This window comes from Bombina bombina, chromosome 2, assembly GCF_027579735.1.
Source record: "Bombina bombina isolate aBomBom1 chromosome 2, aBomBom1.pri, whole genome shotgun sequence".
NCBI lineage: Eukaryota > Metazoa > Chordata > Amphibia > Anura > Bombinatoridae > Bombina > Bombina bombina.
Genome location: NC_069500.1, coordinates 1,001,163,003 through 1,001,178,691, shown reverse-complemented (window position 1 = coordinate 1,001,178,691; position 15,689 = coordinate 1,001,163,003). Strand labels below are relative to the sequence as shown.

The following is a 15,689-nucleotide window of genomic DNA, read 5'->3' as shown; positions in this document are numbered from 1 at the left end:
GAAAACGGGAGAAGTCTTCATCCAAGCCAGCAGAAGTGGTCCTCCAGACAGGCAGAAGTCTTCATCCAGACGGCATCTTCATTCATCCGGCGCGGAGCGGGTCCATCTTCAAGACATCCGGTGCGGAGCATCCTCTTCAATCGAAGTCTTCTTGCAGAATGAAGGTTCCTTTAAATGACGTCATCCAAGATGGCGTCCCTTGAATTCCGATTGGCTGATAGAATTCTATCAGCCAATCGGAATTAAAGGTGAAAAACTCCTATTGGCTGATGCAATCAGCCAATCGAATGCAAGCTCAATCCTATTGGCTGATTGGATCAGCCAATAGGATTGAAGCTCAATCCTATTGGCTGATTGCATCAGCCAATAGGATTTTTTTCACCTTTAATTTCGATTGGCTGATTTCTTTGGGGCAATGCCCCGCAAAAGGCCCTTTTAAGGGTTTTTTTTTTGTGTGTAATTTAGCTAATTGTATTTAATTTAGGTAATTTATTTAATTGTAGTGTAAGGTTAGGTGATAATGTAACTCAGGTTAGGTTTTATTTTACAGGTAAATTTGTATTTATTTTAGCTAGGTAGTTAGTAAATAATTAATAACTATTTAGTAACTATTCTACCTAGTTAAAATAAATACAAACTTGTCTGTAATATAAAAATAAACCCTAAGCTAGCTACAATGTAACTATTAGTTATATTGTAGCTAGCTTAGGGTTTATTTTACAGGTAAGTATTTAGTTTTAAATAGGAATTATTTAGGTAATGATAGTAGGTTTTATTTAGATTTATTTTAATTATATTTAAGTTAGGGGGTGCTAGGGTTAGGTTTAGACTTAGGTTTAGGGGTTAAGAAAATTTAATATAGTGGCGGTGACGTTGGGGGCGGCAGATTAGGGGTTAATATTTAACTAGTGTTGGCGAGGCGGGAGTGCAGCGGTTTAGGAGTTAATATGTTTATTCTAGTGGCTGCGATGTCCGGAGCGGCAGATTAGGGGTTAATAATTTTATTTTAGTGTTTGTGATGCGGGAATGCCTCGGTTTAGGGGTTAATAGGTAGTTTATGGGTGTTAGTGTACTTTTTAGCACTTTAGTTATGAGTTTTATGTTACAGCTTTGTAGCGTAAAACATAACTACTGACTTTCAGTTTACGGTATTGATCTTGGCGGTATAGGGTGTACCTCTCACTTTTTGGCCTCCAAGGCAGACTCGTAATACCGGCGCTGTGGAAGTCCCATTGAAAAAAGACTTTACGCAAATTACGTAAGTTAATTTGCGTTAAGGCCAAAAAAATGTGCGGTGCCCCTAAACCGGCAAGACTTGTAATACCAGCAGTAGCGAAAAAGCAGCTTTATGAGCCTAAACGCTGCTTTTTCACTCATACCGCAAAACTCGGAATCTAGCTGACTGTGTTCAGGCACAGAAAGTTATTTAAGATTTAGCACAAGACTATGCTAAATGCTAGACAATAGATAATAAACAGTCACAGTCATGTGATCAGGGGGCTGGAAGAAGGTTCTTAGATACACAGTAATCACAGAGGTAAAAAGTATATTAATATAACAGTGTTGGTTATGCAAAACTGGGGAATGGGTAATAAAGGGATTATCTATATTTTAAAACAATATCAATTCTATTGTAGGCTGTTCCTTTAATGCTAATTCATTTTAGACTGTTTGCCTTGTAGTGGCACAACATAAAAACATAATTTATGCTTACCTGATAAATTCCTTTCTTCTGTTGTGTGATCAGTCCACGGGTCATCATTACTTCTGGGATATAACTCCTCCCCAACAGGAAATGCAAGAGGATTCACCCAGCAGAGCTGATATAGCTCCTCCCCTCTACGTCAGTCCCAGTCATTCGACCAAGAATCAACGAGAAAGGAGTAACCAAGGGTGAAGTGGTGACTGGAGTATAATTTAAAAGATATTTACCTGCCTTAAAAACAGGGCGGGCCGTGGACTGATCACACAACAGAAGAAAGGAATTTATCAGGTAAGCATAAATTATGTTTTCTTCTGTTATGTGTGATCAGTCCACGGGTCATCATTACTTCTGGGATACCAATACCAAAGCAAAAGTACACGGATGACGGGAGGGATAGGCAGGCTCATTATACAGAAGGAACCACTGCCTGAAGAACCTTTCTCCCAAAAATAGCCTCCGAAGAAGCAAAAGTGTCAAATTTGTAAAATTTGGAAAAAGTATGAAGCGAAGACCAAGTTGCAGCCTTGCAAATCTGTTCAACAGAGGCCTCATTCTTAAAGGCCCAAGTGGAAGCCACAGCTCTAGTGGAATGAGCTGTAATTCTTTCAGGAGGCTGCTGTCCAGCAGTCTCATAGGCTAAACGTATTATGTTACGAAGCCAAAAAGAGAGAGAGGTAGCAGAAGCTTTTTGACCTCTCCTCTGTCCAGAATAAACGACAAACAGGGAAGAAGTTTGACGAAACTCTTTAGTTGCCTGCAAGTAGAACTTGAGAGCACGAACTACATCCAGATTGTGTAGAAGACGTTCCTTCTTTGAAGAAGGATTTGGACACAAGGATGGAACAACAATCTCTTGATTGATATTCCTGTTAGTAACTACCTTAGGTAAGAACCCAGGTTTAGTACGCAGAACTACCTTGTCTGAGTGAAAAATCAGATAAGGAGAATCACAATGTAATGCTGATAACTCAGAGACTCTTCGAGCAGAGGAAATAGCCATTAAAAACAGAACTTTCCAAGATAACAATTTTATATCAATGGAATGAAGGGGTTCAAACGGAACACCCTGTAAAACGTTAAGAACTAAGTTTAAACTCCATGGTGGAGCAACAGCTTTAAACACAGGCTTGATCCTAGCTAAAGCCTGACAAAAGGCCTGGACGTCTGGATTTTCTGACAGACGCCTGTGTAACAAGATGGACAGAGCTGAAATCTGTCCCTTTAATGAACTAGCCGATAAACCCTTTTCTAAGCCCTCTTGTAGAAAGGACAAGATCCTAGAGATCCTAACCTTACTCCAGGAGTAACGTTTGGATTCACACCAGTATAGGTATTTACGCCATATTTTATGGTAAATCTTTCTGGTAACAGGCTTCCTAGCCTGTATCAGGGTATCAATAACCGACTCAGAAAAACCACGTTTTGATAAAATCAAGCGTTCAATTTCCAAGCAGTCAGTTTCAGAGAAGTTAGATTTTGATGTTTGAACGGACCCTGTATCAGAAGGTCCTGTCTTAGAGGTAGAGACCAAGGCGGACAGGATGACATGTCCACTAGATCTGCATACCAAGTCCTGCGTGGCCATGCAGGTGCTATTAGAATCACTGATGCTCTCTCCTGTTTGATTTTGGCAATCAATCGAGGAAGCAGCGGGAAGGGTGGAAACACATAAGCCATCCTGAAGTTCCAAGGTGCTGTCAAAGCATCTATCAGAACCGCTCCCGGATCCCTGGATCTGGACCCGTAGAGAGGAAGTTTGGCGTTCTGGCGAGACGCCATGAGATCTATCTCTGGTTTGCCCCAACGTCGAAGTATTTGGGCAAAGACCTCCGGATGAAGTTCCCACTCCCCCGGATGAAAAGTCTGGCGACTCAAGAAATCCGCCTCCCAGTTCTCCACTCCCGGGATGTGGATTGCTGACAGGTGGCAAGAGTGAGACTCTGCCCATCGAATTATCTTTGATACTTCCATCATTGCTAGGGAGCTTTTTGTCCCTCCCTGATGGTTGATGTAAGCTACAGTCGTGATATTGTCCGACTGAAACCTGATGAACCCCCGAGTTGTTAATTGGGGCCAAGCCAGAAGGGCATTGAGAACTGCTCTCAATTCCAGAATGTTTATTGGAAGGAGACTCTCCTCCTGATTCCATAATCCCTGAGCCTTCAGAGAATTCCAGACAGCGCCCCAACCTAGTAGGCTGGCGTCTGTTGTTACAATTGTCCAGTCTGGCCTGCTGAATGGCATCCCCCTGGACAGGTGTGGCCGATGAAGCCACCATAGAAGAGAATTTCTGGTCTCTTGATTCAGATTCAGAGTAGGGGACAAATCTGAGTAATCCCCATTCCACTGACTTAGCATGCATAATTGCAGCGGTCTGAGGTGTAGGCGTGCAAAAGGTACTATGTCCATTGCCGCTACCATTAAGCCGATCACCTCCATGCATTGAGCTACTGACGGGTGTTGAATGGAATGAAGGACACGGCATGCATCTTGAAGTTTTGTTAACCTGTCCTCTGTCAGGTAAATCTTCATTTCTACAGAATCTATAAGAGTCCCCAAGAATGGAACTCTTGTGAGAGGAAAAAGAGAACTCTTCTTTTCGTTCACTTTCCATCCATGCGACCTTAGAAATGCCAGAACTAACTCTGTATGAGACTTGGCAGTTTGAAAGCTTGAAGCCTGTATTAGAATGTCGTCTAGATACGGAGCTACCGAAATCCCTCGCGGTCTTAGTACCGCCAGGAGGGCACCTAGAATCTTTGTGAAGATTCTTGGGGCCGTAGCCAATCCGAATGGAAGAGCTACAAACTGGTAGTGCCTGTCTAGGAAGGCAAACCGTAGATACCGGTGATGATCTTTGTGGATCGGTATGTGAAGGTAAGCATCTTTTAAATCCACTGTGGTCATGTACTGACCCTTTTGGATCATGGGCAAGATTGTCCGAATAGTTTCCATTTTGAACGATGGAACTCTTAGGAATTTGTTTAGAATCTTTAAATCTAAGATTGGTCTGAAGGTTCCCTCTTTTTTGGGAACCACAAACAGGTTTGAGTAGAACCCTTGTCCTTGTTCCGACCGCGGAACCGGATGGATCACTCCCATTAATAACAGATCTTGTACACAGCGTAGAAACGCTTCTTTCTTTATCTGGATTGTTGACAATCTTGACAGATGAAATCTCCCTCTTGGGGGAGATAATTTGAAGTCTAGAAGGTATCCCTGAGATATGATCTCTAGCGCCCAGGGATCCTGAACATCTCTTGCCCAGGCCTGGGCGAAGAGAGAAAGTCTGCCCCCCACTAGATCCGGTCCCGGATCGGGGGCTCTCGGTTCATGCTGTCTTTGGGGCAGCAGCAGGTTTCCTGGCCTGTTTGCCCTTGTTCCAGGACTGGTTGGGCTTCCAGCCTTGCCTGTAACGAGCAACAGCTCCTTCCTGTTTTGGTGCAGTGGAGGTTGATGCTGCTCCTGTTTTGAAATTCCGAAAGGGACGAAAATTAGACTGTCTAGCCTTAGCTTTGGCTTTGTCTTGAGGTAGGGCGTGGCCCTTACCTCCTGTAATGTCAGCGATAATTTCTTTCAAACCGGGCCCAAATAAGGACTGCCCCTTGAAAGGTATATTAAGTAATTTGGACTTAGAAGTAACATCAGCTGACCAGGATTTTAGCCACAGTGCCCTACGTGCCTGTATGGCGAATCCTGAGTTCTTAGCCGTAAGTTTGGTTAAATGTACTACGGCCTCCGAAATGAATGAATTAGCTAGTTTAAGGACTCTAAGCCTGTCCATAATGTCGTCTAGCGTATATGAACTAAGGTTCTCTTCCAGAGACTCAATCCAAAATGCTGCCGCAGCCGTAATCGGCGCGATACATGCAAGGGGTTGCAAAATAAAACCTTGTTGAACAAACATTTTCTTAAGGTAACCCTCCAATTTTTTATCCATTGGATCTGAAAAGGCACAGCTATCCTCCACCGGGATAGTGGTACGCTTAGCTAGAGTAGAAACTGCTCCCTCCACCTTAGGGACCGTTTGCCATAAGTCCCGAGTGGTGGCGTCTATTGGAAACATCTTTCTAAATATTGGAGGGGGGTGAGAACGGCACACCGGGTCTATCCCACTCCTTAGTAACAATTTCAGTTAATCTCTTAGGTATAGGAAAAACGTCAGTACTCGCCGGTACCCGCAAAGTATTTATCCAACCTACATAGTTTCTCTGGTATTGCAACGGTGTTACAATCATTGAGAGCTGCTAAGACCTCCCCTAGTAATACACGGAGGTTCTCCAATTTAAATTTAAAATTTGAAATATCTGAATCCAATCTGTTTGGATCAGAACCGTCACCCACAGAATGAAGCTCTCCGTCCTCATGCTCTGCAAGCTGTGACGCAGTATCAGACATGGCCCTAGTATTGTCAGCGCACTCTGTTGTCACCCCAGAGTGATCACGCTTGCCTCTTAGCTCAGGTAATTTAGACAAAACTTCAGTCATAACAGTAGCCATATCTTGTAATGTTATCTGTAATGGCCGCCCAGATGTACTAGGCGCCATAATATCACGCACCTCCCGGGCGGGAGATGCAGGTACTGCCGCGTGAGGCGAGTTAGTCGGCATAACTCTCCCCTCGCAGATTGGTGAAATTTGTTCACATTGTACAGATTGACTTTTATTTAAAGTAGCATCAATACAGTTAGTACATAAATTTCTATTGGGCTCCACCTTGGCATTGGAACAAATGACACAGATATCCTCTGAGTCAGACATGTTTAACACACTAGCAATAACTTGCAACCTGGTTATAATCTTTTTTAGCAAAAACGTACTGTGCCTCAAAGAGGTACTTAAACGATTAATGATTAAATGACAGTTGAGATAATAAACTGAGAACAGTTATAGCATCAACTTTAAAACAACACAACTTTTAGCAAAGGTTTTCCATTAGTAAGATAACATAACTAAATTTGACATAAAAATTATTGAGTAACGTCTTTATCCACAGTCAATATAAAAAATTCTCACAGCTCTGCTGAGAGAATGTACCTCCCTTCAAGAAGTTTGAAGACCCCTGAGATCTGTCAGAGATGAACCGGATCATGCAGGAAAAATAATAGCTGACTGGAAATTGTTGATGCGTAGCAAAGAGCGCCAAAAACGGCCCCTCCCTCTCACACACAGCAGTGAAGAGAAACGAAACTGTCACAATTCAAAATAAACTACTGCCAAGTGGAAAATAAAGCCCAAACATTTATTTACTCAGTACCTCAGCAGTGTAAACGATTCTACATTCCAGCAAAAACGTTTAACATGATATAATACTTATTAAAAAGATTAGTGACCTTTAACAAGTAGTTCCGGTGAAGTACCATTCCCAGAATACTGAAGTGTATACATACATGTCATTATAACGGTATAGCAGGATTTTCTCATCAATTCCATTCAGAAAATAAAAACTGCTACATACCTCAATGCAGATTCATCTGCCCCTGTCCCCTGATCTGAAGCTTTTACCTCCCTCAGATGGCCGAGAACAGCAATATGATCTTAACTACTCCGGTTAAAATCATAGTAAAAACTCTGGTAGATTCTTCCTCAAAGTCTGCCAGAGAAGTAATAACACGCTCCGGTGCTATTATAAAATAACAAACTTTTGATTGAAGTCATAAAAACTAAGTATAATCACCATAGTCCTCTCACACATCCTATCTAGTCGTTGGGTGCAAGAGAATGACTGGGACTGACGTAGAGGGGAGGAGCTATATCAGCTCTGCTGGGTGAATCCTCTTGCATTTCCTGTTGGGGAGGAGTTATATCCCAGAAGTAATGATGACCCGTGGACTGATCACACATAACAGAAGAAAACTAACAAGGCACAGCAACCTCCCTCCAGTTCCTCCTGCACCCGCTCTGATTAAAATGACAGTGTCTAGCCACCTCTCATCCTGTAACAAGCCCAGATTGGTTTCTCCAACAAAGGGAAGGGGTGGGCAGGTTTTACCATAGAAAAACAAATGCAGCAATCTATTAATGTATTTGGCACGTTGATTTATTACAATAGAAATGTCTTGCAATAACAAGGTGCTTTACGCTTCTGAGCTGCAACCTCATACCCACAACTTACTGTTTGTTTGCTTCTCCTGTTAAATTGTACCAGTAACACTTGTAGTTAACCCTACTAAAATCTCTGAGAGACACAAACATACAACTCAGTATTCTTGATTTGCTTTACTAATAAGCATATTAATAGAAACTACTATTCAAACTTTACCTTGTAAATCAACAACAATATCTGAGCATTTAGAAAATTCATAAGTAAAATGGCCAAGGGCTAATCCATATTTTGTTGCTTCGTATTCTGCTTTAACAATATCTTTATTATTAGATAACTTCACAAAATCTCCAAGAATGTATGGTTCTACGCTGATACATCCTATAATGTTTCTCTCTTCTAAAATCTGAAATGAAACAAACCAGAATTAAAAACAATAGTTTAAACTAAAAAAAATTAAAACATTACATTGAATACACCAATTCAACAATTTAGTGGCTACTATTCACCTTTATTTGTAGTGTTTTCACTGTACTTTATCATGCACTCGCTTATCCTTTGTTGACAAGAATACCTAGGTAGGCTCAAGAGTAGCAATGCACTACTGGAAGCTAGCTAGTGATTGGTGATTGCATTGGCTCACCTGATGTGATCATCTAGCTTCCTCCCAGTAGTGCACTGATGCTCCTGAGTTTTTCTTCAACAAAGAGAATGAAGCAAATCTGATAATAAATTGGAGAGTTGTTTAAAATGACATGCTATATCTAAATCATGAATGTTTGATGTAGACTTCTTGTCCCTTTAAATGAATTTAAATTCTGATTTTATGACAATCACATGGCAGCTGGACAGACACAGGACCAGTCAAAGCAAAGTGGAGCATAGACCCTTTCAACCATATAGTTAATACCACCTGAGCATGCAAACCCCTTCACTAGGGGGTCATTACTTGAGGCTATTATTCCTAAGACAATCCCCTACTGCACTGAAGGGCATACAACCCCTTGTTTGAAAGAGGGTAATATGAGGAGTATTGTGTGTGTGTTGAATGCTGTCTTAAAGGGAACTGGGACTCCTTTAGACCCACTATGCCCTCTAAAGTAAATACATTAGGTAAGTGATTGACATTTGTTTATGGCAATTACCTACTAATTACAGGGATATGGGGTCCCCAAACTGGAAGGAGGGACAAAATGGGTTTCATGCACCTCTGTGTACTTAGTCGATCTTCATTACCATGATGGTCCCTTGCAATTTACAGGAACTCCTTATTCAAAAACAGATGAATCCCATTTTTTCAAGCAGGGAGTCTCATTCTCATTTAATTAAATCAGAGGGGTAGATACGGGCTATATAATAGCCCTCCTCCCCTCCAAAGTAAAAGTCCCTGGTGTTCACTCAGCCAGGTGATTATCTTTTAAAGGGGCAGTAAACTTACAAACTAATGTTATTTAATTCTGCACATAGTGCAGAATTATATAACATTAGCTTACCGGCAGCTTTATACATTAAATGATTGCAGAAAAACTTTATGTAAAAGTTCATTTTACCAGAACGCTGCTCTGGTCTAGTAGCGGGAGCGAGCTACATTCATTTTAATGGCGCGACCAGGCACACTGTGACTAGACAGTGTTGCTGCGATGCGCTGTGTAAAAACCAGACCCGCTCAGTAGAGCAAGGAGCGGCGTTCTGGCAAAAAGAACTTTTACATAAAAAATGTCTGCAATACTTTAATGTATACATCTGCCGGTAAGCTAATGTTTTATAATTCTGCACTATGTGCAGAATTATATAACATTAGTTTGTAAGTTTACTGTCCCTTTAGTTTGTAAGTTTACTGTCCCTCTAACTCTGAGTCGAACGGGATCCCTCATTTGAAAGAGAGTTTTCTCTCCATTAAGTTGGGGGGTGGCAAATCCTCATTCCATGTGGCATTATCAATCAGACATGGTGAGGTATAAAGAGATGGTAAATCTCCTGACCAGCTAGAGAGAATGGGGGTTATCACATCACAAATGCAGAAGCTGCTCACACAAATAAAACCTTTTCGTTAAAAACATTCTTGCTCTTCTGAACCTGCTTATAGCTGTGTACTCCAGTATTTTACAAATACTCATTTTTTTACCAAGTTATTGACTGTATATTTGTGAATATTGCACTAATTGTTGTTCCAGTGTTAATTGCCTTGATTTTAGTTTGCCAAATAAAGGATTCATAGTTGATTTTTCCAGAGTGACCTGTCATTTTGTTATTAAACAATTTCACTATTAATTTGGCTCTACTTTCTGAAATCCACTAAAACTATACCAGAACCATCACAACATGCAACTAAAAGATAATAAATAAAGAGTGCAATTTCTAAACCTAGTTTGCCATAGCCATTAAATAAATTTTCTATGCATTTTAGAGTAATTTTATACTGAATACATTTTTCACATAAAGATAAAGTTCTTACCAAGATTGCAGATGATGGGATGTAAAATATTTGGGTGGGAATGTTTAGCTCATATAGCCTTTTGTTGAATTCCGTCACATAGTACTGCGCAGTCATTTGACGCTCAACATCATTAAAATGATAGAATATACTCTTATCTTCCCTGTATTCCTTCCCAACATATCTAAAATAAAAAAAAATGTACGCACTGAAGATTTGGTCATGATCAATTAAACAAAATCACTACAAGTTTGTCCTCATTAATGCTTTGCGAAACAGTAGTACATACAGTGGGGCAAAAAAGTATTTAGTCAGCCACCAATTGTGCAAGTTCTCCCACTTAAGAAGATGAGAGAGGCCTGTAATTTCCTCATAGGTATACCTCAACTATGAGAGACAAAATGTGGAAACAAATCCAGACAATCACATTGTCTGATTTGGAAATAATTTATTTGCATATTATGGTGGAAAATAAGTATTTGGTCATCTACAAACAAGCAAGATTTCTGGCTCTCACAGACCTTTATCTTCTTCTTTAAGAGGCTCCTCTGTCCTCCACTCATTACCTGTATTAATGGCACCTGTTTGAACTTGTTATTAGTATAAAAGACACCTGTCCACAACCTCAAACAGTCACACTCCAAACTCCACTATGGTGAAGACCAAAGAGCTGTCGAAGGACACCAGAAACAAAATTGTAGACCTGCACCAGGCTGGGAAGACTGAATCTGCAATAGGCAAGCAGCTTGGTGTGAAGAAATCAACTGTGGGAGCAATAATTAGAAAATGGAAGACATACAAGACCACTGATAATCTCCCTCGATCTGGGGCTCCACGCAAGATCTCACCCCGTGGGGTCAAAATGATCACAAGAACGGTGAGCAAACATCCCAGAACCACACGGGGGGAATTAGTGTATGACCTGCAGAGAGCTGGGACTAACGTAACAAAGGCTACCATCAGTAACACACTACGCCGCCAGGGACTCAGATCCTGCAGTGCCAGACGTGTCCCCCTGCTTAAGCCAGTACATGTCCGGGGCCGTCTGAAGTATGCTAGAGAGCATTTGGATGATCCAGAAGTGGATTGGAAGAATGTCATATGGTCAGATGAAACCAAAGTAGAACTGTTTGGTAGAAACACAACTCGTCGTGTTTGGAGGAGAGAGAATGCTGAGTTGCAACCAAAGAACACCATACCTACTGTGAAGCATGGGGGTGGCAACATCATGCTTTGGGGCTGTTTCTCTGCAAAGGGAACAGGAGGACTGATCCGTGTACATGAAAGAATGAATGGGGCCATGTATCGTGAGATTTTGAGTGCAAACCTCCTTCCATCAGCAAGGGCATTGAAGATGAAACGTCGCTGGGTCTTTCAGCATGACAATGATCCCAAACACACTGCCCGGGCAATGAAGGAGTGGCTTCGTAAGAAGCATTTCAAGGTCCTGGAGTGGCCTAGCCAGTCTCCAGATCTCAACCCCATAGAAAACCTTTGGAGGGAATTGAAAGTCCGTGTTGCCCAGCGACAGCCCCAAAACATCACTGCTCTAGAGGAGATCTGCATGCAGGAATGGGCCAACAGTGTGTGACAACCTTGTGAAGATTTACAAACCTAAAACGTTTGACCTCTGTCATTGCCAACAAAGGATATATAACAAAGTATTGAGATGAACTTTTGATATTGACCAAATACTTTTTAATTTTCCACCATAATTTGCAAATAAATTCTTTCCAAATCAGACAATGTGATTGTCTGGATTTGTTTCCACATTTTGTCTCTCATAGTTGAGGTATACATATGATCAGTGGCGAAACTACAGGGGGCCCAGCTTCAATAAAACATTTTTTTTTTTTTAACAATAAAAAACGTTGACCTGCACTGATATCATGTGAGTGTGACATGATGCTTCACTAGTGTCTCTGACTACAGGGGTTAGTGTTTCTGTTTTACCCATTGGTGTTTATGTGTGTGTATGTATGTATGTGACTGTGTGTGTATTTATGCATGTGTATGTTTGTGGAACCAGCAAATTACAGACCTTGTTACTACAGCATGGGTGGGCGGGGGGTAAACAGTGTCAGTCTATACAGTACCACTATATACAGTACGGGGGGGGCTGGACCATGTCACAGACTACTGTGGTTACTGTATAAAGTACTGGGACGGGTAGGGTCAGGCCAGCCATCTCACCGGCAGATTACAGACTGTGTCACTGACTCACTATATACAGTACTGGTGGGTTAAACAGTGTCACTATATACAGTAATAGGGGGTCAGACCATCTCACAGACTGTGGGCACAGGGTACCTCCTTTTGCATACATCTGATTCACATTTTTTTTTCTGTGTTTTAATTAAATATATAAAAAAAAAGATATATATCAAATTCACATTTTTTTTGGAGGGGTGGGGGGTCCTTCTTAGATTCTTGCACCTGGGCCCTGTGGTTTCAAGTTATGCCTCTGCCTATGATGAAAATTACAGGCCTCTCTCATCTTCTTAAGTGGGAGAACTTGCACAAATGGTGGCTGACTAAATACTTTTTTGCCCAACTGTAAATAGTTTTGCTTTTACTATTCTGAATAAACAGTGACATTCCGTGCAATGCTGCACATCTTTCTTTCGCCTGCTTCTCTGGTGGACAAGAAGAGAGAATCTCTGCTTCGAATCTTAGTGTCTGATATCTGGCTATAGATTGACAACGTTCCTCAAACATGTACAACTGATTATGAGAGTAAAATTTTCGCAGAGCTGAAGAGTCAAAATAAGTAACGGGATAGGTCGTTTTGTGAAGGGGCCTTTCCAGTGCCTCTTTTCTTTAAAGAAACAGTGTACTATAAATGCATCTCCCCTTTAAAGAGACAGTCAACACCCAACACAACCGGTTTCCATATGTTTGTAACGCAAACGAAGATCCACCTGCACCGGCTCCCTTCTCTATTACCTCTATCCTTGTCCTAGGAATCCTTCCAAATACATACGTTAATGTAGTCAAAATATATGGCCGCCAAACTCCCCCCACGGTTACGTACTAACCTTCTCTTTCAATCCATTCTCCAATCAGAATGGAATCCTCGGTCAGAATCTTCACTCGTTCACTGTGTTTTGCGCATGCGCGATTCAATAGGAACCAAAAAAGCGGAACTTTATTTTCCCCAATAGTTTCCGACATATTATATTTTAAACAGTACTGTATTACTTAATACTGATCTAATTAATTGGATGCGTCAAGTCCAATTGCTGATTTACAAATGCGCAATGACATATCGTGCGCGTCATCAATCCCTTCATGAACGAGCGTGATTTGGAAGTGAGATGGGGAAGGAAGAGGGGGAGGAGTTTGGCGGCCATATTTCGACTAGAGTAACATAAGTATTTGGAAGGATTCCTAGGGCAAGGATAGAGGTAATAGAGAAGGGAGCCGGTGCAGGTGGATCTTTGTTTGCGTTACAAACATATGGAATCCGGTTGTGTCGGGTGTTGACTGTCCCTTTAATGTTTTCCAAATAATCAATTTTACCTGCTGGAGTGTATTAATGGGACACTAAAGTCAAAATTCAACTTTCATGATTCAGATAGAAAATTAAATTTTAAAAAAAACTTTCCAATTCACTTCCATTATAATTTTTTTTTTATTTGCACATGAGTCATCAGCTCATACTGAGCATGTGCAAGTGTGCAGTATATACATATACGCAATTTGCAATTGGCTGATGGTTGTCATGTGATACAGGAGTGAAAATGTAACTAACTTAAAATTGTCAGGAAAAAAATGTACTACTAATTTCAAATTACGTGCTATTGCATTCTCTTTTTTATTATGCATTTGGTGATTATGCAATTCTACTGTATTTAAAGGGACAGTCTAGTCCGCTACCTATTCTTTATTACTTATTGTTACATACCAGGCAAGCATCTTGCAAAGTTTCCACATCTATAAGCTTGTAAGAAGTACATGAAACTTTTAAATAATCGTTGTTTCTTAGCAGCCAAAAATGGCCGCCAAGCTGTGCATGTTTAATATTTTTCAGTTAGCTATTTCATATTGCACATACAAAAATCTGCATGTGAGAGCAGGAAAACTTATTTAAGAGTTGATTGTGATTGTAGAAGCTTAAAGGGACACTGAACCCAATTTTTTTCTTTCATGATTCAGATAAAGCATGCAATTTCAAGCAACTTTCTAATTTACTCCTATTATCAATTTTTCTTTGTTCTCTTGCTATCTTTATTTGAAAAAGAAGGCATCTATGCTAAGGAGCCAGCAAATTGTTGGTTCAGAATCATGGACAGCACTTGTTTATTGGTGCTGTTCAATCAGCAAGGACAACCCAGGTTGTTCACCAAAAATGGGCCGGCATCAAAACTTACATTCTTGCTTTTCAAATAAACATACCAAGAGAATGAAGAACATTTGATAATAGGAGTAAATTAGAAAGTTGCTTAAAATTACATGCTCTATCTGAATCAAGAAAGAAAAAATGTGGGTTCAGTGTCCCTTTAACATATCAAAATATACATGTAAATGGTAGGCGGAGTTTGGTGGCCATTTTTGGCTCCTAACAAACTATCAATATTTAAATGTTTCATGTACTTTTGACAGGCTTATAGATGCGGGACCAGTTGTAGGATGCTTCTCTGGCAGGGCTGGCTCAAGATATTGTGCTGCCTGGGTCTAGGTCCAAGACTGCAATGACACCTGCCCCAGTAGTAACATTACTGCTTAGCATATCAACCTACTAGGCTGGCTGCTGACTTTACTAAGCCTACCTGCATACAACCAGTAGTTATAATAGTTATGCACAATTGCGCCATAAGTGGAAAGGAAGATAGGAAAGAGATGCACTTGTCCCACCTGTGATGTAGCCACTGACCAATTCTGTGTCTTTATGCGTGATGAGGTTATGCTGCTGGGAGCCTGTGACTGGACCAGGAGTGGTCTGGGTCTGACATTGAATCAATCACTGAAGTGCTGCCCCTTGTCAAGTACTGCATGGATTCATTGGACCTACTTGGTCCCATGGTTGAGCCGGCCCTGTTTTCTGATATTTAACAATAAGTAATCACAATTATGTATTGGGGCTAGACTGTCCCTTGTATTGCCCTTTAATGGTCCTTAAAACTGTTTACAAATAACTCCTGTATCTTTATTGTGTCAATTAAAATAGCTTCCTTTCGTGTTAAAACCTTCACCTACACTAAAAAAAGAGGTGTCAGAAGAAATCACCCTCCCGACTGAGCCTACCTAGGTATGCTTTTCAACAAAGGATCCCAAAGAAGCAATGTTAATTTGATAACATAAGTAAATTGAAAAATCTCTAATAAGCAAGCATAACCCAGGTTCTGAACCAAAAATGTGCCTGCTCCTAAGCTTTACATTCCTGCTTTTTAAATAAAGATAGCAAGAGAACAAAGAAAAATTGATAATATAAGTAAATTAGAAAGTTGCTTAAAATTGCACGTTTTATCTGAATCATGAAAGAAAAAATGTGGGTTTAGTGTCCC

At 40.7% G+C, this 15,689-nt stretch overlaps 1 protein-coding gene across 4 annotated transcripts in view; it reads right to left on the bottom strand.

Annotated features, from left to right (window-relative positions):
- The window catches only part of ALPK1 (alpha kinase 1), a 527,820-nt gene that overhangs the window by 16,503 nt on the left and 495,628 nt on the right, over positions 1-15,689 (bottom strand). For all 4 annotated transcript variants that reach the window (XM_053703556.1, XM_053703555.1, XM_053703557.1 and 1 more), the window contains exons 13-14: positions 10,204-10,366; positions 7,968-8,154 (exon numbers count right to left, since the gene is read on the bottom strand). In XM_053703556.1, coding sequence (XP_053559531.1) covers positions 7,968-8,154; positions 10,204-10,366 — 350 coding nt within the window. The remainder of the gene's footprint in view (positions 1-7,967; positions 8,155-10,203; positions 10,367-15,689) is intronic.